Below are 26,195 nucleotides of genomic sequence, written 5' to 3'. Positions count from 1 at the left end.
ACTTAAAGTCATGGCCAACTGAGACTATTTAACAAAAGAGACAGAACAGAGAAGTACTATTAGGGATTTAAAAAATAAATAAATTGGCAACGAGTTTGTATTCAGGAGTACTTAGAACCCAACTATACCAATTTGTAAAATGTTTCAATACAGGGTGTTTGAAATATCGTTTGTTCCACCCTTAAGGCTGTACATCGTTGCAAAATTTTTGATTACGTTTTGATTTTGATAAATTTTTTGTTGGTAGGTCTCTCAAAAACGCACTTAAACTTTATGTTTCCTTTTACATCAAACTAAAGTCATGGCCAACTGCGACTATATTTGGATGTCAAATATCGAGAGGGGCTATTAGGGATTTCGTTAAGAATAAAATGGCGACGAATTCTTATTCAGGATTACATAAAACTTAACTATACTAATTAGTAGAATGTTTGTTTATGGTTCATTTTTGATGATTCTTGATATCTGGATAGATCTTACTAAAGAGAAATGATATGGTTTTTTCCTATAGCAAGCATCGACTAAAGTCATGGCTAACTGACTTTTTTGAAGTCGATAATCGAGAAGTACTTTTAGAAATTTTTTCAAATTGAAAATGACAACAGATTCGGGTTTAGAACTACCTAAAAGTAACTAAACCAATGAAAATGAATATTGTATACCTTGTTGATTAAGATTATTTTGTATGTGATTTTAAGATCTTACAAATTTTAGTTATACAAATTTCAAAAATAATGATAAAAATGACTTTTTAAGGCACATTTATTTTTTAGTACCTTCTTAAAACAACAGCATTAATAAATCTTAGTATTCGATAGATGTAAACAAAATTAAAATATAAATTAGCTAGCGAATTTGACTATCGTATATTCGCTTCTGCATGGCAAACTTGATTTTACAAAGGAAACAGTATGCTGACGTCAATATTTCTGTTATTTTCATTATTAGTTAAGAATTAAAAATCCTTCTTAAATAAAGAAATATAGTAGTAGTAGTAGTAGTAGTGTACAAGTGGGACACACTGTAGAAGGCGCTAGTTTTATTATATGTCGAGTTATGGTTGAAATATGATAAAAATCGGAAATAGTGCTTCAATTCCAAATAGTGCTTTGTATTCCAAAAGTGAAAAGTATTTTAATTGGCTTTTTAAATAAATACTTTACAGATGAAAAGATATGGGAGCCCATAAAAATCAGTATTTAGTAATATCAATTTTCATAATAGTAATATGAAAAGTTTAAACAAAAACTGGAAGAAAAATGGCGCTCCAACCATCGATGAAGAGGACGAAATTTTAATTCGTGTTTCGGAAAATACAGTTTTATGTGCCGAGACGGGGATATACAGACTTTTAAGAAAAGAAAAAGCTGTGCTGCTAGCAGTACATTTTGTTTTTTATTTATTTATCTTGATATCTTCAAAAACAAAAAACATACAGCCAATCAAAATCTTATGAAAATAAATTGAACGCCCTTTACCTAAAGAAATGGTAAGCGTCTTATTTGTCAATTAAATAATTAAATAATTTACGAGCGTTCAATATAGCTAAAAATGCTTATTTACAATAATACTAGAACCTTCAACCAATTTGCTGAATATCCTCGGGACATCATTTTGAAGCTGCTATGAAAACGATGAGCATTTGAAAAAACTGTTTAATGTACCACCCCCTGAAACGCTCCAATAGTGGTCCGAATGATGTCAGTGTGCGAAACGTTTATTATCTTTGTAGCGCAATTGTGTTTACCGTATCGAATATAACAATTATTGTTTTGCTCTTTTGGCCCCGAGCTGTTGAAAGTAACATATTCTCGATGCTCCAGAATTCGCGACCATATAAATGCATTACATTTCGTACTTCTGTAAATCGTAAATATAATGATTATGCTAAACGTTCGAGGAGATTATAATTTAAATTGCTGTCCGGCTAGATTAAAATAAAGCAAAACTTTCTTCTTCGGGTAATTTCGCGCGAATGTAATAAGATCGTTTAGTCGAGGTCATGTATTAGTAAATAAATCGAATAGTCGCCAAATGCAAGTTTTAAGTACATATAGGTTCAACCCGAGTTTTATTCTGACTAATCAGGTTTGCTTGTGCGTACATCAGGGCTTTAATTTAGGGGCACTTCTTTTTTGAACGATCTAATTTAGATGCTGAACGGCACCAGACTAGCATACGATGTTGATCTCCAAATGTTTATACTTAGTCTGTGGTATTTGGCTAATCTTAACATTACTAAATGTAATAATGTTTTTTCGGTCATAAAATCCACTTAATTTCAATTACTCTATAAACCGCTCCACCATGAATAGCTTCACTACAATAAGGGATCTAAGAGTTTGATTAAAGGTTTATATTTATCTCTCATATTGTGACCAGTACTTCTAGAACCTGGGGTTTTGTTTTGCGAAACTGTAAACATTCTTAATTTTTCAAAGAAACTAACTCAGGCTACTGTAATATTTTTTACAAAACTTCTGGATTCCTCCTGCGTCGGTTTTTGCTGAGTCGAACTTGCTGACGTTTCGACAATCATCCTGATGGCTTCTTTAGAGCTTGACTGATTTTTTGATGGAACGGTTAACATCTTTAATGTTTCTTTAATGTTGTTTTGTTTTAAAGATATTAAGCGTTTCATCAAAAAGTACACTTCACACTAAGACACAACACAATCACGAAACCGGACATAAAATTTTATTCCATAAAACTAAAATTCTTGCATGTAATAAATTTTTCTACCAACAAAAAAATCCGGGAGTCTATAGAAATCTAACCAACAACTAACAATCTTAACCGCGGCTCAGGTCTTTACCAATATGGGAATCAGTCATCCGAGACTGTGTTTATGCCCCTCATTTAGCTCCGCCCCCCTCAAACAATATATATGCAGGTACGGAGTAAAATGCGAGCCAGTTTCAGTCAAGTTCTGAAGAAGCCAACAGGATGAATGGCGCAACTCAGCAAAAACTGGCGCAGGAGGAATTCAGAAGTTTTGTTAAAAGTATGTATTCTTCATATATGAATTCTTAATATTCTTAACCGCCTTTAAAATGAAGTATTACCTCCATATGAAATCTAATTTGGATTTGATTGGATATCTTCGCCTATTTATAATCGCCATAATCAATCTGTTCCATGAAAATGCGACTTCTTAAGTATCTTATGCCGTACGTTTAGAGAGGATTGCAAGCGCAATCTGTCAGGTTCGCCAATTTAGTTATAGTTTTTGTTTTAATTTTGTTAATATTTTCTTCTATATACTTCTTTTTCTATTTTAAACATGTGACTTAGTTTTGTATGATTTGCTTATTTAGCTTAGTTCAATTTTTTAACTGGGCTCTAGCACTTTGGAGCGTTCTATCAGTTCAGTTGCACTAGTTTTAACAAAATACATGCACCATCCATTAAACATAAGCATTATGGTCGTTTGTTTTTTTTTCAGGAAATTATTTTCACTGTTTGCAGATCTTTTTAATACGAAAGCCCCGAATTTCCACTGAAACATTTTTTGGTGGCCGTTCAGCGTTCGCCTAATTTATTGCCTTGAGGACCGATTTACTAATAATGATTGATAATTTGATAGTATTAACCTTGCGTTACAATTTATTTTTACCCATTTTAGACAAATCTATAATTATTATATTTAATTAAATTTTATATTTGTTTGTTTTGAATTATCTTTTTTACTGTTTCTGCTTTACTGATTTTTTAAAGAAAATATTTTGTTTTTTTTTCGTTCACCCGGTGTCCAAAAATTGACTGTTAAATCTATCACAAAGTTTTCATATTAAACAAGTACTTTTTAAATATCAAATTTGAATTTTTATTTTTTGTGACTTTGGAGGTTATTTATTGAAACATATAAGAATTTCGCAAAATTTAAAGGGCGACTTAAGAAATACCTGTATCAAAAAAGTTAATTGCTAGAATGAATTGTCTTGTATGGATTGTTACTTTAAATTACGTTATGCTACACTGACAAAAGACAAACATTTTGTTAAATTTATATTAGTTTTGCTTATTATTATACACTTCATGCCGAATCGGCAATTAAAACGGTCGTGAACGCGAAACAGTTCAGTTCTCATAGTAATGTAACTGTTTTGTTTTCAAATACTCCGGGAAAATATTTATATTGTCATATCCCACGACGAATTCGAAGTAGCGAGCAAAAAGTGGGTTTTCCGTTTTGACTTGTCCTTGCCACTTTCAGTTTTAGATGAATAAACGAGGAAAAAAATCCTAGCGGAAAATTCCGTGCTTATAATACATAAAACTACAAACTCAGAAAGGATATTTGACAGTGGTGCGATTTTAAAAATTAGAATATCGATAAATACTATAACCGCTTGAAGAAAAAACGCTACAAATGCACCTAATTAAAATCGATGAATGAAAAATCATTTGCTATCTTGTAATTATGATATTCAATTTGTGGTTAAGGTAAGCAGAAAAAGCCAAACGCTGAAGTTGACAAAATCAACAAAGTTTACCTCCAAGAAACTTATCAAGCAACTACAAACAACAGTAAGAACTAACAAGAAACCGGAAAATTATAATTTTTATTTTTTTAAATTAATTAGTTTGATGTTTCATGTGTTCCGATTGGAGTATTTAATATTTAGAGGAAATGAAAGCCTATGAGAATAATGTAACAACCACCATATTGTCATCATTCTTCCTTTTTATTGTTATGGAAAATCTTAATACTGTTCAAAAATAATTTAATCGAAAACCGTTTAAAACAAAAGATTTCACCGTCAATTTACAGTGTGAAAATTTTGAAATGTACCAGTATATACAAAATCCAAGATATAACCCATCGCATACGTCATATATATTTTATCTCATATATCGAAACTTTAGGTTTTACTGCTTGTTCAGTTGTAACAAACACTCTTGAGAGTTTTTCATAATTATTAGTTTTGAATTTATTTTTGTAGTAACGATTATTGATTATTTAATTATTTCCTTTTTTTTTTCGTAAATAAGTCTAGTTATTTGTTTTTTAGTAGCTATAACACTGTTATTAAACAGATTTAAAACAAGATCAAACAATTTTGGATAGTTTTAAAAATACAATAAAATAATAGAATTAGAATAGAAACCTAATTCTAATAAAAGATAAAGTTCAAAACATGAATGCAGATTTTTTTAAGTATGATCTTTTGAAACAAACTCATAACAAATAAAAACGAAATCCGAAAAAAAAAACTGTTAATTGTTCCGTCTTCCGCACCATACTGAAATCATATCCGTTGGGAAGGTTGCATTGCATATCTTAGGACGGAAACATCTTCTTTGGGTAGGGAGTTCTGAAGGCCGATAGTCGTGTTTTAGTATAAAATGCCCAATGCCAACCAAAACCGAAGAAATAATATTTTCTTCGAATTGCTACAGAAGAGAAAAAATGTAAATCTACTGGATTTAATTATTAAGTATACCTTGTTGAGTTTTTAAAAGGTAAACAGTTTTTTTGTCCACCATCAGACTGCAGGTGCACTCGTGTCATAGAGGGCGCTGGTTATTGTGCTCGCTGCAAGCCATTTTTTTTGCCAGATTAACTTAACTTCATCTTCTCTCTTTATTCATCATCAACTGCTGGAAATTCATAAGAATAAAGATATTTTCTTACATCATTCCGATATTCACAGGTCTGGTACAAGGTCGGCAAATCTGATAGCTATTAAATATAGTATAGTATAGAAAATATAAGTACAAAAAAATTTCCCTGAATACAGAACTGCTTAATATTCTCCCGAATCAGATTAAAGAACCTAATCTAAAAAATTTTTTAATTTTAATTAAATTAATAATGTCTGTGTTGCATTTAATATTATTTACAGAATCTAGATGTTATTACATTTGTGATTTTGTTTATCTTTTCTATTTGACTTGCTACAGTCCGTATAGCATTGAAATGTAATCAATAGGATATCTTTCTATCAAGGCCTTACCGTTTGCAAGATCCCAACAGACTAGAATTTCCTACCCTGCTGTTTACAGTCAACTTAAAAACAAACTAAAGAATCTTCCATGGCTTCCAAGTTTTCTTCTTTTCTTAAAAATCTTACCGAAATAATCATTAACAACTTTCACATCAATTGTTCCAGTTAGGTAGATCTCGTGGACGTGGCGGCTAACGTCAGTGGAATGGTTGAGTCCGTTTTAATGTGCGTTTCTAAAAAGTTTGTATAAATTTTAATAAGTACAGAATTCATTATACACGTAGCTTCAATTCTGCCTACTTACAAAAACGGCAAAATCCTCGATAAAAGATGTTATTAACTGTAAATTATTGAATGAAGAAAACAACGTTGTGATTTTCAATCTCACTATCTGGGCAATACTAAACAAGATATGATAAGACGGAAATATATATTCCCTTTTTTCAAACTGGATTGTTCTCACATTGGACTAACTGACAGGGGAAGTCAGAAGAAGATGAAACCAATATAATACTGCAAAATAGACAAAAACAGGTGGTAATGGAATCGCACTGTTTGATGTAACTTACCTAGATATGATGGGATTGTTCATACAAAAGCACCTTCAAAAAAAGGAAAACGCATCACCATAATTCAAGCTGGATCAGAAGAGGAATTTATTCCAAACTGCTTGCTCTTTTCCGCGAAGAATATTAAGGACTCTAACTTAAATTATCATAAAGATACAAGTGCACAACTTTTTGAATATAGGTTTGAAAAATATCTTTTAAAAAATACTCCGGATAACAGTCTCATAACGGATAACGCAAGCTGTGTTCTACAAAAAGTATCAATTCATCAAGTACAAATTGAATTTCAAGAATAACTGTTACAAACTGATATTTATTTTGAATCCAGTTACAAAAAAGAGCAATTTTTGATAGGGTTAAATTTAAATGCTATTAAAAACAATATATATATATATATATATATATATATATATATATATATATATATATATATATATATATATATATATATATATATCCCACTATCTTCCAAGCGTCCGTACATTAACAATTTGCTATTTTCCGAGCGTGCGTCTACAACCGGGCGTCCATATATGGACGCCCGGATGCAGCGCTATAGAGACGGTATAAACAAGATCTAAGTAGTCTAAATTAAAATTTTCACAAAGACGCTACGATCATAGTAAACTGATTTTTCTTGTATATTGTTAGTTCAGCTGTATACCCGGTAGAGGCGCGAGACCCAATCTCTGTATATTTTACAAGATATATTCTACTTTCAGCTCGTCGATTTCCAGGCGTCCTCTGCGCCTTTGTTACGTGGCAACACTGTCACTATTAACTTTTGCAGACTGGCGCGAAATTGTGGGGTAACGGCTCTGCTTCGCCTAGTTGTTTTGTTTTTCATATTGAATGAACTCGATTGGCGCTCCGTAGTTCGAGCATGTAGAGACGGTGGAAATAAAGAATTTTATTTTTTTACCACGAATTCGGAAGTAGGCTAAGTTGAAATTAACGTAAACGTAACACCAATACACAAGACTTTTTTTTTCTATTAAAAAATTAAATAATTAATAAAAGTTTATTTTCGAAATGTGTGGTAAAGAATTCAAAATTTACAAAAATCATATTTATATCCTGTTGCCAATGCCGTACGCTTTATATGATATTAGAATTTAAAACAACATTCTGTGACACGTCGCCAAACTCTTTTGTTTCGCTTGCTCTCTTCGTGAGAAAATCCGCTCATTGCATAAAGTTATTCTTTTTTCAACTACTTGTCCGCCGGTTGCATTTTTTTTTACCTTAATTCAATGAACTCGCGTCTGTCTTTACTTAGAAGCCTGACTAGATTGAACTCACTCGTTAAAGTCGGACAACAAACGCAATAACAACACCCAAGACTCCAGGTGGGAATCGAACCAACAACTTCTACTGCAAGTCGAGTTGGCAGGTCTAACGACTTACCAACCGAGCCATCCTCGATCACTTAAAAAAAATTATATTTTTTATTTAGTTGCACAAATTGCTATTTTTCGATTATTTTATTATTATTGCATTATATAATCTTCAGATCCATGAAGCAACATTATTAAAATGTTTTAATTAAACAAAATGGCACCAAGTTTTGGTTTTTTATATGCGAATACTATGCAATAACTTCTGAATCTTTTTTAATTTTTGGGCACATTTTTAGATTTATTACTTTCTTCCGATAATTTCTGCTAAATGCTATTTAGAACGGTGTTCGAAATATTAAAAATATCGAATATAAATATTTATATTATAGAAATATTGAACATAAATGGTTGTTTAATGCAATAGGAAAAGAAGTTGTTGGAATTTGCAAATTAAAATATCATTTGCTAAATACTTATCTAAATAATTAGGTAATCAAATATTTTGATTTTATCGTCTAATAATATTTCATTAATATTAATAGGTCGCCTATTAAAGTGCGCAACATATAAGAACTATTTTATTGAACGATTTAAGTTGTTGACTTTTGGCTTTTAATCAAACCAAAATAAATGTGAAAAGTAACATTTCTATATTTTAGTAAAAATTATTATTTTGAAATGAACTTTGATAAAAGTTATTCGATAAAAGTGTTCTTTTTAATAGTTATTTTTCTTCATTGTGCCCTAAGATATAAATAAAAATGAAGTTAAACAAGGAATGTGAGGGATAAAAAGTAAAGTACAATAATGTATCACCACTGCCACGGAACAATATTTTCATATATTACTTTTTTTAATGTACCTAAACTTAAATCCTAACAATGAACCTCTGAAATAAAGTATCTTTTTAGGTGATTTTCGACATATTCTCTATAAAGTTTTGCCTCGGGATAAAAAGTGTCTCTTTAGTTCCTTGGATATCACCTAAATTTTTTCCCAAATTGATTTAAAAAAATCCGCCTTTTACATTCTTGCTCTAAAATACGCATTATACAGTGTGGCTTAAAGACGTTAGGTAGGGCTGCGAGCCACTGCGGATATTTCCGGTGATATATTAGCCAGTGCTTTGGTTTGTCGATTCTGATGGTCTAGGTACACGCATATAGTATGCAACACCTTGTAAACTTCTTCTTTCACTCATTTATTAAGCACTCGCTCCATTCGTGCCAAATAAACTAATATGGCGTTTATCAAACTTGTTTAGCAAAGATTTCTGAAGATTTTTTTTTAAAGGAAACTTTCACAGAATAATGTAAGACTATTCACAAATATTCTGCATTCTACCTGCGTCGGTGGTTGATAAATCGAACTTTCTGACGTTTCGCCAACCATTCTGGAGATCTCACAGCTGGTCCTGTTCATAAATTTGACCGTTACAAGAAAAATATGTTCCAGACAAGCATTTTTCAATTTGGTTGAATATGTTTGATTCCAGATTCCCGAATTGCAATATATCTGAAAGAGCTATGTCAAAACTAACCAGAGAAACAGAACAAAAAATATACGACTATGACAAATAGAGTCATAAGCAGTTGCCGAAAACAATAATGACACCGAAATCTCATTCGATCAAATTAAAAATTAATCAATGTAATCGATTCTTCTACCAGGGAAATATCCGAAAATTAATAGAAATCTCTAAACAACCAAACAATCTTAACCGCGACTCTGATTTTCAACAATATGGAAATCCGAGACAATGTTCATGTCACTCTTGTAGCTCCGCCTCTCTCAAACAGTATATCAGTGAGTTCAGAATAGAATGTGAGCAAGCTTCACTTAAGCTCTGAGGAAGCCATCAGGATGATTGGTGAAACGTCAGCTAGCTTTATTTATAAACAAAAGATGCAGAAGGGATCTAGAAGATTTGTAAATAGCCTTCTGAAGAAAATGTTAATTTTAACGAGTAACGAATGCCGTTTTCATCGCAGTTGTCTGTGTTCTTAATAATTTTTTTTTAATTAAACTAAAATAGTAACTTCTAATTATTCCAAATAACTAACATCGGCCCATTTTAGACCAACATTAAGCACAAACAACACAGTAATATTGCCACAGTTTTTCTTAGTTTGGTACCATAATTTATTGATCTGCAAATAAGTCAACTGTCAAGAACTTAGTAAACAATTTAAAAAAATAATATTTAAATATTAGTATTTACTTTTTACAAAACTTCTGGGTTGCATATGCGGCAAAGAATACATTGGAGAAACCGGACGAAAAATATCAACTAGGCTCAAAGAACACGAAAGAGCCTTACGACTAAGACAAATAAATTCATCAGCTGTTGGCGAATTCTTGTATGTAATCAAACAAATCTCTAAACAACCAAAGAATCTTAACCGCGACTCTGGTCTTTACCTGTCACCAACATGGGAATCAGTGATCCGAGACGGTGTTCATGCCCCTCATTTAGCTCCGCCCCCCTCAAACAATACAATACAATACAGGTACAGAGTAAAATGCGAGCCAGTTTCACTCAATCCCTGAAGAAGCCAACAGGAAGATTGGCGAAACGTCAGCAAGTTCGACTCAGCAAAAACCGGCGCAGGAGGAAACCAGAAGTTTTGTAGAAAGTATTACAGTAGCCTGTGGAAGTTTCTTTGAAAAATTAATAATAGTATTTGCTTTCAATTATTATTATTATTGGTTAGGTTTATGTCCAAGCAGCGCCTGGCTAACCTAAATACATGTGCAATATTTCTGGCAAACATATTCAAGAATCAAAAAATTCAAGAATTACTTTCCAAAATCGGGCGACGTGTTAAAGAAAACATCTACACAAAGAAATTAAGTTTAGCAAAGAGCTTTAAAAACTACCAAATCTACAAAAAAATAATAAAATAAAAAATAAAACAGTTAGCAACAAAACATTTTTCAAAATATAGCGAAAACATGAATCGCCTTATACCCGCTCGACTGTGCACCGTCATGTTAAAAAGGAGGAGCGTGTTCTAAAGACCATATCTATTTATATGTACTTTAATACACAATCAATCGGGCAACGTTGCTCGGACGCTCAGAAATCTGCCCAATAAATGAAAAATATACATACGGACGCTAGGATGCTGAAATGTAAAAGTTTTCCCGTGTATATTGGACGCTAGCAAGGTACCTCTATAAAAGGACGCCGACATATAAGTATCATAAAACTTCACAAAAATGATCTTCGTAAAATCTGTCCTAAGGAAACTCAACGCCATCTCGTTTATAAAACTTCAAAATATTCACTTGTTAAAGTAGGGATCTTGAAGAAAACGATACTGGACGCTCAGAGACGGATCCATGAAAGGACGCTCGGAAAATAGCGGGATGTATATATATATATATATATATATATATATATATATATATATATATATATATATATATATATATATATATATATATATATATATATATATATATATATATATATATATATATATATATATATATATATATATATATATATATATATATATATATATATATATATATATATATATATATATATATATATATATATGTGATAGTTTATATTTTCCTGCTTATTATTGTATATTCAAGCACCATAGACCATTTTTGGCACCAACTAAAATGAAATGTGAGATCAGAAAACGTTTAGCGACGACTCTGAGAGCGAAACAGAATTAGATTTTAAATGAACACGTACGTACGTTCTTATTTAAGTAATAATTGATAATTTGTATCTATTTACTGTAAACGTATATTATACGTTATACCTAAATACACATAATATAGTATTTAATCTTCCGATTTTTAAAATGCCTTCAGAGTCCGTGCCTCATACTTTGTCCTACAATGCGGGTTGGTCAGGTGTTTTGTCCCGATAATTGCCATCAAGAGATATACTTTGAGGCCTACAACATCGGACAACTGGGACCCCGATTTAAGGCCATCTTAAAAATTGTTTTCAAAATTAATTAAGCTCGAAAAAAAAAGCAGAAATTTTTCTCGAGTCCGCCGATCCTATTTCTCAAAGACGACAAAGCATATTTCTGGCAAACGTACCATTAACAATAGTAATTGCAATGGCGTTTCCTTTATTGTTTTTCTTCTATCAGCGGCTTACAAATGGCCGGAACATAGAAAGGTTAAGAGCGCAATATAGCATCGACAAGATAACAATTCCCATAAAGTAAAAGCAATCATAAAGGCACATTAGCACTTATTTGAGCACTCCGTGGTCGTATTTCGCGGCCTAACGAACGTAAATTTAATGCCTTAATTATTGGTGGCGGCGTCGCCGTATATAGTATGAGTCATCAATAGTCCAGACGAAACAAAAGCAATGTTTAAAATTAAACATTCTAAATTGCGCGACCAATTTACCACTCTTCATTATTTCGATCTTTATAAAGTCAGTAACAAAGAACGATTTGTGGCGGTATATCATTATGTCTTTCTCGCAAAGATATAAACAAAGTTGGCTGGAGGAGATTCCGCGAAAAACGCTTTTTCTTTCAAATGAACAAGTTATGAAAGGCGGTCTTTCCCGGAATAAGCTTCTCGAGATTACGCCGGGAATAGTTAACTATATTTGAATGCGCTGCTTAACCACGTTTCCCTTAATGCGGGTTTTTAAAGATGCGCCTCATTCAATGTGCTTAACAAGAAGAAGAATACGGTACCTCCCAAGGTGTGTGCGGTTCAGTTCGTTTTATTAAATCATAACTGAAAAGCTGCGCAAAATATAAATACTTGAAAGATGAAAAGATATGGAGTCCAGAAAAAACCCAATCTTTAACAACAACAATATTGGTAATAACTCAGAATAACTCGACAGATAGAAAAAAATTGATTCTACTCATCTAAAAAATATGATGAAACTAGCGCCACACGGTGGGGAATTTATACTTAATATCTGGACAACAATATACAACAATATCTTCAGCTTCTTTCAAAAAATGAATAATCAAATACAACGTATGTTGGTTTACATTTTATAAGTTATTTTAAGGATAAGACGCAATAAATTCTAGGATAGAGAACAAAATCTAAAGTGATATCTAAAAAATACAAAATATATGTAGACAGAAAGGGTAATTTTTTGGAATCATATAAACATAGGTAGGGAAATGCAAGATGCAAGAAAAGTTTTCAATTTCCTTTTAAATTCGTTTTTTGTGAATATTCCAAATATATTTCTTCCAATTTTGTTGAAATGTGGTGATATTATCTTTAATGGTAAGATACTAATTTCATTGTAAAAAAGTTAATATTATCGAATCCAGTTGTCCTGGTTGGCACCTTAGCAACAAATATTTAAAAAAGTATTCCACTGTCTTTTTTAAAAAACTTTCCTGTCTCCTGTTTTTTTTCCGTATCAGCTTATTATTCGAGAAAAAAATGACTTTTATCATTGGTTTTAATGTCTATCACAACTTAATTAAAAAGGTATTTCTTTGTATATTTTTCGTTTTTGGTTTCGTTAAAAAAAAAAAAGAATTAAACATATCCCTAAATCACTTTTTTTTTTAATTTTTATCAAAACACAACAAAGATAGTTGGAGCATAAAAGAATATTATTTTTTAGTTTTCACAGTCTATATCTTAAAATCGGTGCTCTTGAGGGCATATAATAAGTCATAAAATGAGACATAAAATTGCCACATTTTGTACATGTTATTTAAGAACAACCTGTATATACATACATATCTACTAATGACGGAACAGTTTTAAAAAACTATTGAAACTTTATTGTATAACCTATAATAAAATATCCACAATAAATTAAAATTTTCATTTCTTAATGAACTAGAAACAGAACTAAAAAAAGGTTCACCTATGAAAAAACTATTTTAATAAAATATTTTACTTAATCAGTAATCTTAGACCTTTTATGTTTTAAAAACCCCTTCTAAACCAACAAAATAAAAAAATATGTCAAAACTCTTAGAATATCTTTTTTTTTCAGAAAGGGCTCTGAGACTTATCAAGGTTTTAAATTTGCGTTTAAATTGTGAGACTTTGACCATATGCTAAAATTGTTCAATGTTGAATGTTTCTGGATTTTAAAACGCTCAAATTCCACATTCTAGACTAATCGGCCGATAAGTAAGTAAATCCGCCATTTTGAATTTTTAACAAGAAAAAAAGCGTTTTAAAAAAAGTTTTATTTTTTATAATATATATAACAGTCAGAAGAACTAATACAACTAAAGTCAGCAAATATCGTACCATGTTACGTTTTTAACTTTTAGAAGAATGTTTTAGCTACAATAAAAACAAAACAGTTTGATAAGATTTGATAATCTACGAAAAGTTACAAACATTTAATTTCAAGTAACTAAAACATTACGCTTGTATTACTTCTATTAATTACTATTTTTAAAATGAGGTGCCCATACCTGTAGGTATTTCTTCCATTTTAAACTAAATTAAAATATAGTTTGGAATTTTCAGGCGAAACGAAAAAAATTAGCATAAATTTACACTAACATAGCGATACACAATCTGTCAGTAAAATAAACGATTCTTGGCGCTTGCCCTGTTAGGTCATGGCCAACTTAGCAATTATATTTTCTTGGTATGAATAGCTAAGCATATATAAGGCACACTGGTCTTTGTGGGCCTATAAATTTAATTTCTGTTTTTTATTTTTGGCAAGATTTTAGGTATAATACGCTGGGTGCGCCGTGTAGATTTAAGGATAAAATAAGTTTCATGTTCGTATTTATCATGTCAAAAAACCTAAAATTGCCAATCAGTATGTCATAAATAATGGAAAAGTATTTGAAAGATGGAGACATCAACAAGACTCGCAAGAATTAAGTTTAAAAAAAGACGCATGAATACCACGCAGCAGATACCAGAAAAGCGTTGATTCTTTTTATTTGAAAGGTTAAACTAAAACCTAGCACGCTTACAACCAAAATAAGAATATTATTGTGCTGTCCAACTTACTGTTTTAATTAAATTCTGCCATTGAGTTAAATTAATTATATATTATAATTAATTAAATAAGCCATTAAATTCTGTTCAAAAATGCTTTGAAAATGTTTTCATAGACCCACAAAATTTTTCATAACAAAAAAGTTACGCCAGTTTTTTAAAAATACACATTTTCCAAACACACCCTATAACTCTCGAATGGAAACAGTGATTTTTATCACTATGGAAATTGAGTTCCAGATACTTAAAAATTGTTTTAGGCTTTCTTGTTTGGCATGGGGAGTTTTCTTTCAAAAGTGGTCAGCTTGACGTACTAGAATGGTTAGACGCAACTATAACACCTCCACAATCTGGTGAATAATCATCTTATTGGTTGAACGCTATCACTCTATTTCTAAAGAATATTAATTCGTTAATTCAGCTATATTGGAAAGTATTCAAATAATAATAAAGTATACCAAACCGCCCTAGGATTCGATCGTACGTAGTTTAACACTGAGTGAATGAGTCTTCAAGAAAAAAGTAATGCTACAATTTAATAACAGCAATTTGTAAGGGCCAAAAATTCCCACTACACAATATCATCTATTTTAAAATCTTTGCTCGATTTTGGCCTCAGAATTTTTATCTTTGATCTCCCGAAATTTATGGTTTCCACTAGCTACACGGTGGGCGCTACTATCGCGGCTTCTCCGTCGCTAACCACTTGTCAGAATTGGATGTTTATAGTTGTAGCGGCTATTTTTTTCGATAATTATGGGTGGTCGTTTCGAGAAGCTAAATATAATAATTTAATTAGGAGTGTGCTAGGTAATTATTCTTTTATAAAATAACAAAAGAGAAAAGCTCCATGGTCGTCGTCGTGTACCTTAAAAATAAATTATTGGTAAAGTGTGTGTGAAAAGAGTTCCTCTTGGTTTTTGGCGGACCCTTTCCCAAAAAGTAATGACCTTCGTACATATTGTTAGTGGGTAAATCAAACAAATAATAATTTATTCATAAGTAAGGGCCAAGACAGGAGCGGGTCAGTTAAATATCGACCACGTGTCAGCAGTGTTGAATAATCCGTTGTAGTATGCATTTCGAAACCAAGTGTTGTTGTCTGTGAGGAATATTAAAGACTCTAGCTTGGACTATCACGAAGATACAAGTGAAGAACTTTTTGAAAACTGGTATCTTTTAATTAATTTTCCGGGTAACAGTGTTATTGCAATAGATAAGGCAGCTATCACAGTACAAGAAAGGTCAACTTTGGGAAGTATTATGGCGCAGACTGCTTTACGAATTCTTCTATATCATTGTATATTCAACACATTCATGGTACCAAGTAAATAAAATGTGAGAGCAAAATATATTGTTCCTACTTTAATAAATTTAATTAAAAATTTAATTAATAATGTACCTGTTGAGAGCTGAAAAAATGTAGTGCAGTGTATTTTATAAATAAAATAACATACATAATAAGATTTTGAATAAAAACGTGCTCATTTAGGTAATTATTGATAACTTGTATATATTTAGTGTTATCGTATTTTCTGCTAGTACTAATGCGATTTTATTCTACGTAAATAAATATAATATATTTTTCATTTCTATATTTTTAAAACACCTTTAAAGTACTTCTTCACGTTCTGCGTTACAATACCGACCGGTCAGGTGGTTTAAACAATATTTATATTTCATTTTATTTTGATTAATTGCAACAGAATAATTCCAATTACAGCATAATAATGTATAAATCAAATGCTGTAGAGAAAAAACATAATCCTAAATGTAAATCTATCTACTTAAAGCAACTTGTTATCCGGCATTAATGTTTTATACAAAATGGTAAATTATATAAATATGTACACCATACACAGAAATTATTATTATGTATTCAAAAGCATAGGTAAATTAGAAATCTAACTCAATATGCGTTAACAAAATGTCTTGCTAATATTGCGTTGAACATTACATTACATTAGTTGATTTTTCACAGTAGTCAAATCTCTTTTTTTAAGTGACAACATTGCAACGATCAAACGCACGCGCAGGGGTAGTTTTTAACCTCTATTTCGAGTACGTCGTGTACTACGTCTACGTCATTTCATAGGCGGGTGGACTTTTTTTCTTGTTTCATGTAAGAACAGTCAAAGAAATCGGATGAGGTTTGCATTATCTCAAGTTTGTGTAATTTAAGTATTTATAAATAATAATTATAAATAATTAATAATTAATAATTTTAAAAAAGTTTATATTGTTACATTATAAGGCTCGCCCAAATCAAAGCGAATTAATTATTCTCACGGGCAGCGAATTTTCCGGGGCGAAAAATTTTCTCTAACTGCGATTATGCAGAGTTTTTTTCGTCGCGAATTTAGTTTCGCTATCAATAGCGTTTTTATCGCGCGATTCCCGTTTCGCAAATATAAGAAAACATCGAAAACGGAAGCTTGTTAAAAATCACCCAATGTTGTACGATTTAAAACATGATGATTGATTTGATGATTGTTTTTACAATTAAAATTAAAAAATTGTGTTATATTTCTCTTTCAAAATGTCTGTCCTAGGTTGTCTATATGGAAAGGGCCTCATTAAATATGGCTTCGCTTCAGTGCAAGAGCTTTAAAACATGAACGTAGGGTTCATTTTATCCAAGCAGATTTTTAGGCCCAGGAACATTCATTGTATTTTCTTCAAACCGCTTTCTGATGTTAGATTGCTCAAAAATTGCACTGTCGCTGCTTTTACCAAATCCACCGATATCTACACATAAAAATCAGGTCTCCCAATAGCCATCAATACCATTGAAAATTTGTGTAAATAGCACCAGTTTTATCCGGACATTTTAGTTCCGATGTTGGTTCGGGTAAATACAAATTTTCTAATTTTGTACAAATAGCTTCACAAACTTCTGTCAGCATTGCACTTACTGTTGAAAGTCCTACTCTAAAACTGTGACCTATTGTGCAGAAAGTATCACCAGTGGCAAGAAATCCGTAAACGAAATTATTTTGTTTTAGGTGACGATGTTTAAAAAAATGGAAAACCTAAACCTGAATTAGAACCCGTTTCAGAAAATTTTGACACTAAAATAGCTAGTTCCGAAAATGCAGATAGAGTTCCGACTGAAAATGACACGGAACATCAAAAAAGAAACAAACAAGTTTTAAATGTCACTCATCCATCTAAATTAATAACGCTAACAAAAATCACTCCAACTAGTTCTTCAACTGCAAATAATAAAACCAGCAGAAAGCGTAATAACTCTACACCGGTGTCTTCTGTAGAAGATAATGTAAAATATTTTGAAAATGAAAAAATATGACTTGGCTCACGCAAAGACCATAAAAACATTTTCCGGAGAGAGCGAGATGATAACTAAGTTGAAAATTGCTCAAGTCATCATGGAGCAGGAACTTTGCATCATGAGAAACTCAACACAAATGTGATGCCAACACCTGAAAGTGGAATAGTTCTCTTTACAGCACTTTATCTGCATTTTTACATGATGAAAACTGTAATGCTGCACCAGTGCCGAGACCTGAAAGTGGATTTTCTTCATCTGGATTTTCAAAGGACGATAACACTTACTTCATTGACAAATGTGTCTCAGCAGTCTCAAGGAATCGCCAACTTTGTTACTTCTTTTAATCTACTCAGTGACAATAACATGTATTAATAATAATGCAATACTTTTTTCAAAACTTCTGGATTCCTCCTGCGTCGGTTTGTGTTGAGTCGAAATTGCTGGCAATCATCCTGTTGGCTGTTGGCTCGCCAGTTTCAGTCAAGCTCTGAAGAAGCCAACAGGATGATTCGCGAAATGTGAGCAATTTCGACTCAACAAAAGCCGACGCAGGAGGAATCCAGAAGTTTTGTAAAAAGTATTACAGTAGCCTGTGGAAGTTTCTTTGAATAATGCAATGTAATGGCATGTCGGTATTCGAAATAGCTTCACGATAATTTGTATCAAATTTTCGAATGTCATTTGTGAAAACACTCACTAGTCGTTCTGAAATATATATAAAATCGTTTTTCAATTAATGACTGAAATTCTCCATACTTGTTTCGTTCCAAGTTAATACCTTAAAATCAAAAATCAGCACCAATCATTTACTAATAAATGAATACTGTGTAGAAAAAAATATACCTACTTCAGCTTCTAAGGCAAGTAACAAAAGTACCTCTTCTTCATCAGTTGATTGTCTTCCGGTTGAAAATAATTATATAAATAAATATAATTAAAAAAAAAGGAAATTCCGTACGATTTATTCGCTGTGGTGCGAAATACTAGGCGATTTCTCTGCCGCTGTCGACGCAGAATTTTCGTTATCCCTGCGAATAATTGGCGTTGGTTTGGGGGGTACCTATAATAATGTCAGGCGCCAATGATTCATTGCCCCTCTCGGGATTATTTTCCCCACCTTACGTGGTTACCATAGCAACCATTCATATTTAGGCAACACTCCACAACCCATTCGACCCTTGTTTAGATGCCTATATTTGCATCATAACAGCAACAGCAATTTTACGAATGACTTATGCGGTCTCCTTTAGTTGGACGTCTGTGGTCACAACCCCCGTCAAAAGACGGCTTAATACCTTCACAATTCCGACATCGGGGCTCTATAACGTAATCTCGCATTCCCACGACGAGCGCGTGAGAATAGTAAATCACGTAAAGCCGTACCGTCTCGGTACAGCAGAGTGTGCAAGAGATTGGTGGACCGTTGCGAACCCACAAATCGACGACACACTGCCTCGAAATCGCACGCTTCACTACGGACTCGCAATTATCCCACCTGTCCCGGTTCTTTGTTTATAACGATCATCGGGACGATTCGGCGGTCGCGTTTTAATGGTTCATTCAAATCGATGAGTTATGAAGTGCCGTCTCGACCGCAATCCATACAACGATTTTCGAACGAGCAGAGGATGTGGCGACAATGTCCTTGCAAGGTTCCGAGTCGGACGCCGCCGCGGGACAACTCGTCTGAAACGTTATTTCGCTTCGTCAGCTTGCCGATTGTGCAATAATTTATTAATCATAATTTTAACGATTCGGTGGTATTCGTTCTTCGTTGGTTTCCTTTCCGGCCAACCGAGCGCGTTAAACACTTTGTTGGTCGTTTTAGTTTCCACGTTCTCCGTTTGGTTACGGTTTCGTTAGCCTTTTTTCGAATTTGATCTTCAATGAATCAAATTCAAACACAAAAAAGATGAACGTTTTTGCGAATATAAGTTACATAGTTACCCTATGACAATGAAAATTTTATTTTGAAAATGTATAATGTATACATATATGTTTTTTTAATGAATAATAATTCACTATTTTGGTCAGCTAGCTGACCAGGTTCGTATTATTAAATATTATTAAAAATAGTAAAACAAACTTAATATTACTTAACCCATTTTGTCCCACTGGTGCGTTAGTGCACCACCTATTCTATGATTTTTTTTGTCACATCCCGGGAATATTTTTGCACATCCATTTAGAAATTTTATTATTATCACTACTAAAGGACATAAAACCATAGAAAGCGCTAAGTTATGTGTAAAGGAAAGATCTTATATATTACTTCAAAAGTTAACAAAAACGATACATAAATTTGTATCACATTTTCTAATAAATATTAGAAATATTAGAAATATTTTGCATTTGCATTGCCATTTTTGTTAAGTTGTAAAATATGCATTGTAAATACTATATTGATTATGCTTTATTTTTTGAAAATATTTACTGATTGCGTGAATGCACCACTGGTTTTATTTGTGAAATAAAACTTTGTTATTGCAAATCTAGACAAGTCAGCGCATGTAGAGTAAAGATCCAACAATTAGCGTGTTCTTTAGTATTAGTTTGTGCCTTGTGCAGTGAACGTTACAGTTCGTAAAATATAATATTTCCGATGTATTTGACTCAAAAGGAATTAGAGGCGGCTATGGAAGAGATCGTGATAGATGAGGCCAATATGTATGCTTAAGTATTGTAGCATTCCATTTTTTGTAAATTTATGCTAAAAATAACATGAAAAAATATTTACAGAACACATTGACGCGGTGTATATTCCACCCGACGTGGATACCTTGGCTGATGAAGAAGATATGAACGATAACATAAATCTACAAGAGTTTGAGGAACCAACTGATATAGTTGTAACTTTCGAGTTACATACACCGAACGATACATCTGTCATTCAACAGTCCTGTAATTCATCAACTACTGACCCTGAATGATCAAACTCTGGACTTGAAAAGAAGACGTCAAATGGAAGAAAGGTCAGATTGAGTACACTCACACATCTATATCCGATAAATTTAGTGAGGAACTAAAAAATAGGCTTTCTGGAAAAACTCCGCTTGAAATATTTTTTATGTTTTTTGATAAAGAAGTGACTGATTTAATTTTAAATCTTATATTGCTTTGCGACTTTTAAAAACTGATAAAACAATTACTCAAAGAAATCTTGCACCTGTCATAGATGAAGTGCGTTATGATAATCAAGGTCACCTCATGATTGTCACAGCCATACAATTTACGTTTGTAATAAGTGTAATGTGCATTTACATACTTCATATATTGTAAAATATCATCAAAATTGAAACCGGGTGTTAGCAGTGGTGCGCTCAGACACCATAAAATATTATTCGTTTTTTTGTATCAAATCAAGTTCTATTTGGAAAATAATCAATTTTTATTTGTTTTCTGTCGAATTTGAACTTTCTTTTGTATATTTATGTATGAATTTTTTGTTACATCTTATGTGCCCCAAAACATTATTTTTCGCAGTGGTTTGTTTACGCACCAGTATTTTTTGATATGTTTCGTGTTTTTATTTTTTTTATACATGTAATGTATTCGTATGTGCAACAAAATAATTAATTTCAGAACAAAAAGTATTTTTTAATTTTTTTTAATGCTTGGGATAATATGGGTTAATATCACCAGACAACTCAGATAAAAGATATATCTTGTTGTGTCATAAAATCTGGGGCCAAGTTTATGTTGGTACTAAGGACAGATCACACATAGTACCTATTTCAATAGTGCTGCAATGGTGCAATGGATACAGGCAGAGATACACGAAGTATCCTGTCGCAAATAATCACACGGGCACTGAAGGGCGGCAACCCGCGACAGTGCAACAAATAAATCGGGACATATTATACTGAAGGACGGAGACGATACGCGACAGTAGCCGACTTTCAACCAACAAACGTTGAAAATAATTCACTAATATTTAACTAAATTCCTTGGATATATTTTAAAAATTAAAAATGAAACCGATCAATAAATCATTTTGTACTTTGGTATTTTGGCCAATAAAACGAAACCATCGTGAAATTCAACCACCGTACTCGTGAGAACATTTTACGTCTACGCAATTTCACGTAATGCAAATAATAGCCCACAACACTCGAACCAAGAAATGCGGCAAAGATATTTCTTAAAATCTTACTGCACCCCAAGACTATGTTTATCATAAATGACGCCCTTCTACTGATCGATATGTTGACAGAGCGAGGGGCGAAAAATGCGCTTTTAAGAAAAACATCTGCCTCGCAAGTGGTTGCTTATTGCGTTGTATATACAAAAAGTTCTGGGGGTAGATTATAAAATATATGCGTCTTACATGAAAAAATAATTGTCGCAAGTCAAACATTTACAAATATTTACAAAAACGGGTATCAAACAACAAAAATACCAAAAATACAAACAATTGAATAACAAAAACTAACTAATCTTGCGGTGTCTTGTCTTTAAATTCAACAATAGAGTATAAGCTGTGAACGTACTACTCAACTTTCTTTTTAAAATATGACAAATCTTGTGTTGAAGATTATAGAAGTCAATATGAACATTAATTTCGATGCACATGCTATGATAATTATGATTATCGAAATTTTTAGGGGTATACGTACGATTTTTATAGATATAAGCTGTTGTTACAACCAAGTACAGGGCAATAACATAATGCGTAATCTTATAAACCATAGCTGACAATATTTAAGATGTCCAATTCTAGAGTTACCTCACTGTATTGCTCTTAGATGAGATGGCAATAGAACATGATATACTATAATTAAGTACTTACCACCATTCAAGTTTCTTACACGCCGCAGAATAAACAGTCCAGTATGAAATTTTACTTTCAATCCACCAAGATGCTCCGACCAATTTTATCTGTCATCGATGATCATACGAAGTAGTTTGGCTGAACTACCCTTCGTAATAGCTTTATTTTGTTTAGTTTCTTTCATAAATTGATATATATATATATATATATATATATATATATATATATATATATATATATATATATATATATATATATATATATATATATATATATATATATATATATATATATATATATATATATATATATATATATATGACGAACAGTAATGGCCCCAGAACTAATCATTGTGGCACTCCACTTACGGTTGTCCTTGGCACTCAACCCACTGTTTTCTACATGATAAATACGACTTCAATAAGCTTCTAATCTGTATCACAAATTCCATACCTTTTCATTTTGGCAGTTAAAAGCTCATGGAGACACACAACCTTGCTTGTAATTTTTAACCAATCAAAACCTTATTTTTTTGACACATCACCATAAACGGATGAATTTTAGTGGAAATTTTTTCCTCGTGAGTATCCAACAGCGAATTAAACTGCAATGTTCTATGGCAACATGCTTTGCTATGAAAAAAAATATGGAAATTGCTTTGGATTTTTCTTACCGAATACCACAAAAGGTCAAATTAAATCCGGAAATAATTTGCCCTCCAGTGGTATTACTAGTGAAAATACTACAAGTCTTTTTTTAACAAAATTTCAAATATCTTTCCAAATAATGGTATTAATTAATTAATTAATTTAAAGTATTATCTCTTTAAAAAGATGATCTATGGTGTTAGAAAGAAAAACAATATAACTAATGATTTTTTTCAACGATCTAATAGTAACATGAAAAGCACAACACGTAGCATACTTTTAAACTGAGAATATAACTGTTCCGTTAGCAAATTTGAGAAATATTTGACTTGCTCCATAAATATTTGGGCAGAATATGTCGGGTGGATATTTTTTTCTGAAACAGAGGAAAATATATGCAAATATTTTCTGTTTCGGCATTGATAATGGTGTAGAAATTTATATTGGCAGTCGTAATTATTAGTATATCTTTAATAATAGCTCCGAAAAAGTCCATTATTAGAAGTATTTCTTTGCTAAAATCCTATTTTTTTTGTCTAGAAAGCATGTCTATTTAATTTTCCCAGACGTTTTTAGATGCTGTATGGAAATTTAAAGGTTTACGATGAAGTGATGTATGCTTAATTTGATTTATAATTCGATTATAATTTTTTTATTTGTGATAGTTAAGTAAAATAAATTAAATAAACCGTGAAATATAAATACGTTTATTAAATTCCCACTCTCGCCAAAAATCTGACTGATGTGAATCGCATTATGGATATTTCGAAAACAAGAGTCACACGAATTAGTAAGGTACCTAAAAAATAAGTTAGAGTTAAAGAGTTAAATGGCGAGCATTTATCTCTAACTAAGTTGTGCCTAAATTATCTGGTTCTAATGTTGGATTGCCCATTGATCGACAAGTAAGCTTCGATTTTGAGTTTGATATCGAAACTGAATCTTCGAAGTGCGATCCATAGATTTTATTTAATCAAGGCTGTTACGTAGCGTCTGCTTATATCTCGATATATTTTAACGGGATTATTTTATATTTCTCGGTAAAAGATTATAATCATAGGGAACCATAACGGTAATTATAAAGTATTAAACAGAAACTAACTCCCCGGCCAGCACCCAACAAAAGCAAAATGTTTACTCTTGGCGAGATAGCCAATTCGAAGATTTGCGTTTACCAACTTCCGTGTTTACCGTTAATACACTGCTTTGAGAAATGGATCAGTAATGATCGTGCCGACGGAATTCTGCTAAACACAAAGGAAGAATTATTTTTCACTCTCATTTTAGAAGGTTCACTACTGGACGTGCCGATTCCTTTAAATTTTAGGGATTTTTGAAGCTAAGCTAATAATTAAATTAATAGTGACCTAAAACGTCTTGTTTTAAAAATGGAAAAATTGAATTTAAAAGTTTTCCAAGAAGCAGCTTAAATTTTCAGAACATGCCACAATTAAATATCGATTATTTCACATCTTTACGCTCACACATACAGTACTTGAACTAGTACTTAAAAATAGGGCCGTGTGAATCTTTCTCCCTTTAATACAATTTCTAAAAGCTATAAGAATATTTTTACATTGGTGATGTTATTGTTTCCTTTTCCTTTTTTGAAAATTTGAAATTATCACTAGTCTTTGATACGTTTAATGATCTCATGAACATCCGGATTGCATTATTGGGAGAATGCACTTACGACCTTTCGATTCTGTTATATATAAGAAATTTAAGGGAAAACCTTTTAGGATTCATAAATATCTAGTATTGTTATTATTTTTTCCTGGGTTCCGCGCGGTTAGGTTGGAGTTTTCCCTGAAACTAACATTCTATTCTTTATTATGACCTTTTGTACCACCCGAATGATGTCTTTGTCTTTTGTGGCGATGGATCTATGGAGAGGATGGTTTACTAATTTACGGTAAGTATTTAATTTTTAGTTTTCTTAGTCCTCTTCTACCCCGTTTTCTCTGTCCTGTAACTCCTGTTCATTGAGGAGATTGGATGGCGGAGCCGGTGTTTTGTAACTGTTGTACGGACCAGCTTTTCAATCTCTCCAAATCTGTAGAGAAACCCGCTAACTATTCCAAAACTATCAGTCAACTTTTGAATGTGATTGTGTTTAATATTATTTTCAGCCTTTTTAATAGAGCAGTTTCTACTTGTTTTGTTACGACTGAGTGCTCTATATTAAATGCTTGAGAATCCTCTATGTATTTGTATTTTTCATCAACTAGCAGAGGAGAAGATTTGGACAAATCTGCTAAAACAATATTTTGGGAATCTACCATTTTGTGCATGTGCTTTTTTCGACCCCAAAGAACATTTTGACAGTTTCTGTGAACGGTAAGACAAATTCTAGTTGTCATTTTAATTGCGCTTTATTTGCTGCATAAAGTTGGATGTCATCCAAGTGACTTATGGTTACCTTTTAAGCATGTATCCGTAATTGCTGGAGTCTAGCATGGTGCTTAATGGTTTCATTTCCAAGCAAAACCAAAGGGGACTTAAGCTGTCTCCCTGGAATATTCCTTGTTGCACTTTTAACGCAGTGGTAAGAAAAGTTTGCCAGTTTGTCATAAAGGATTTCAGACATGTAAACAATTCTTGATTCACATTATAGATTTGGAGAACCTCGATTTGCCAAGAGTATGGAACGAAATTGATTGCATCG

General features: G+C 32.2%; 1 protein-coding gene across 1 annotated transcript; it reads right to left on the bottom strand.

The window, feature by feature from the left end:
- Positions 1-18,589: 18,589 nt before the first annotated feature.
- Positions 18,590-19,643, bottom strand: LOC132708288 (uncharacterized). The gene is made up of 6 exons (XM_060680520.1): positions 19,227-19,643; positions 19,068-19,169; positions 18,957-19,008; positions 18,866-18,887; positions 18,700-18,814; positions 18,590-18,596 (listed from the first exon to the last, which is right to left on the bottom strand). The coding sequence occupies exons 1-6, from the start codon at positions 19,253-19,255 to the stop codon at positions 18,590-18,592; spliced, it is 327 nt and encodes a 108-aa protein (XP_060536503.1). The 5' UTR covers positions 19,256-19,643.
- Between the last annotated feature and the right edge of the window lie 6,552 nt (positions 19,644-26,195).

Source organism: Cylas formicarius, unplaced genomic scaffold (genome assembly GCF_029955315.1).
Source record: "Cylas formicarius isolate icCylForm1 unplaced genomic scaffold, icCylForm1.1 PGA_scaffold_10__41_contigs__length_53128322, whole genome shotgun sequence".
In the NCBI taxonomy this organism is placed as follows: domain Eukaryota; kingdom Metazoa; phylum Arthropoda; class Insecta; order Coleoptera; family Brentidae; genus Cylas; species Cylas formicarius.
Note: the sequence above shows the minus strand (reverse complement) of the source record. Positions and strands in the feature narration are given on the sequence as shown.

Bases quoted from the DNA above. Each gene is read 5' to 3' on its own strand.
- LOC132708288 (XM_060680520.1), bottom strand. From the start codon at position 19,255: ATGAATGGTTGCTATGGTAACCACGTAAG. The intron at 18,888-18,956 runs GTAGGTATATTT...TTTGATTTTAAG, and splicing joins TACTTGCCTTAGAAGCTGAA to GTATTAACTTGGAACGAAAC. The intron at 18,815-18,865 runs GTATGGAGAATT...TATATATTTCAG, and splicing joins ATTAACTTGGAACGAAACAA to AACGACTAGTGAGTGTTTTC.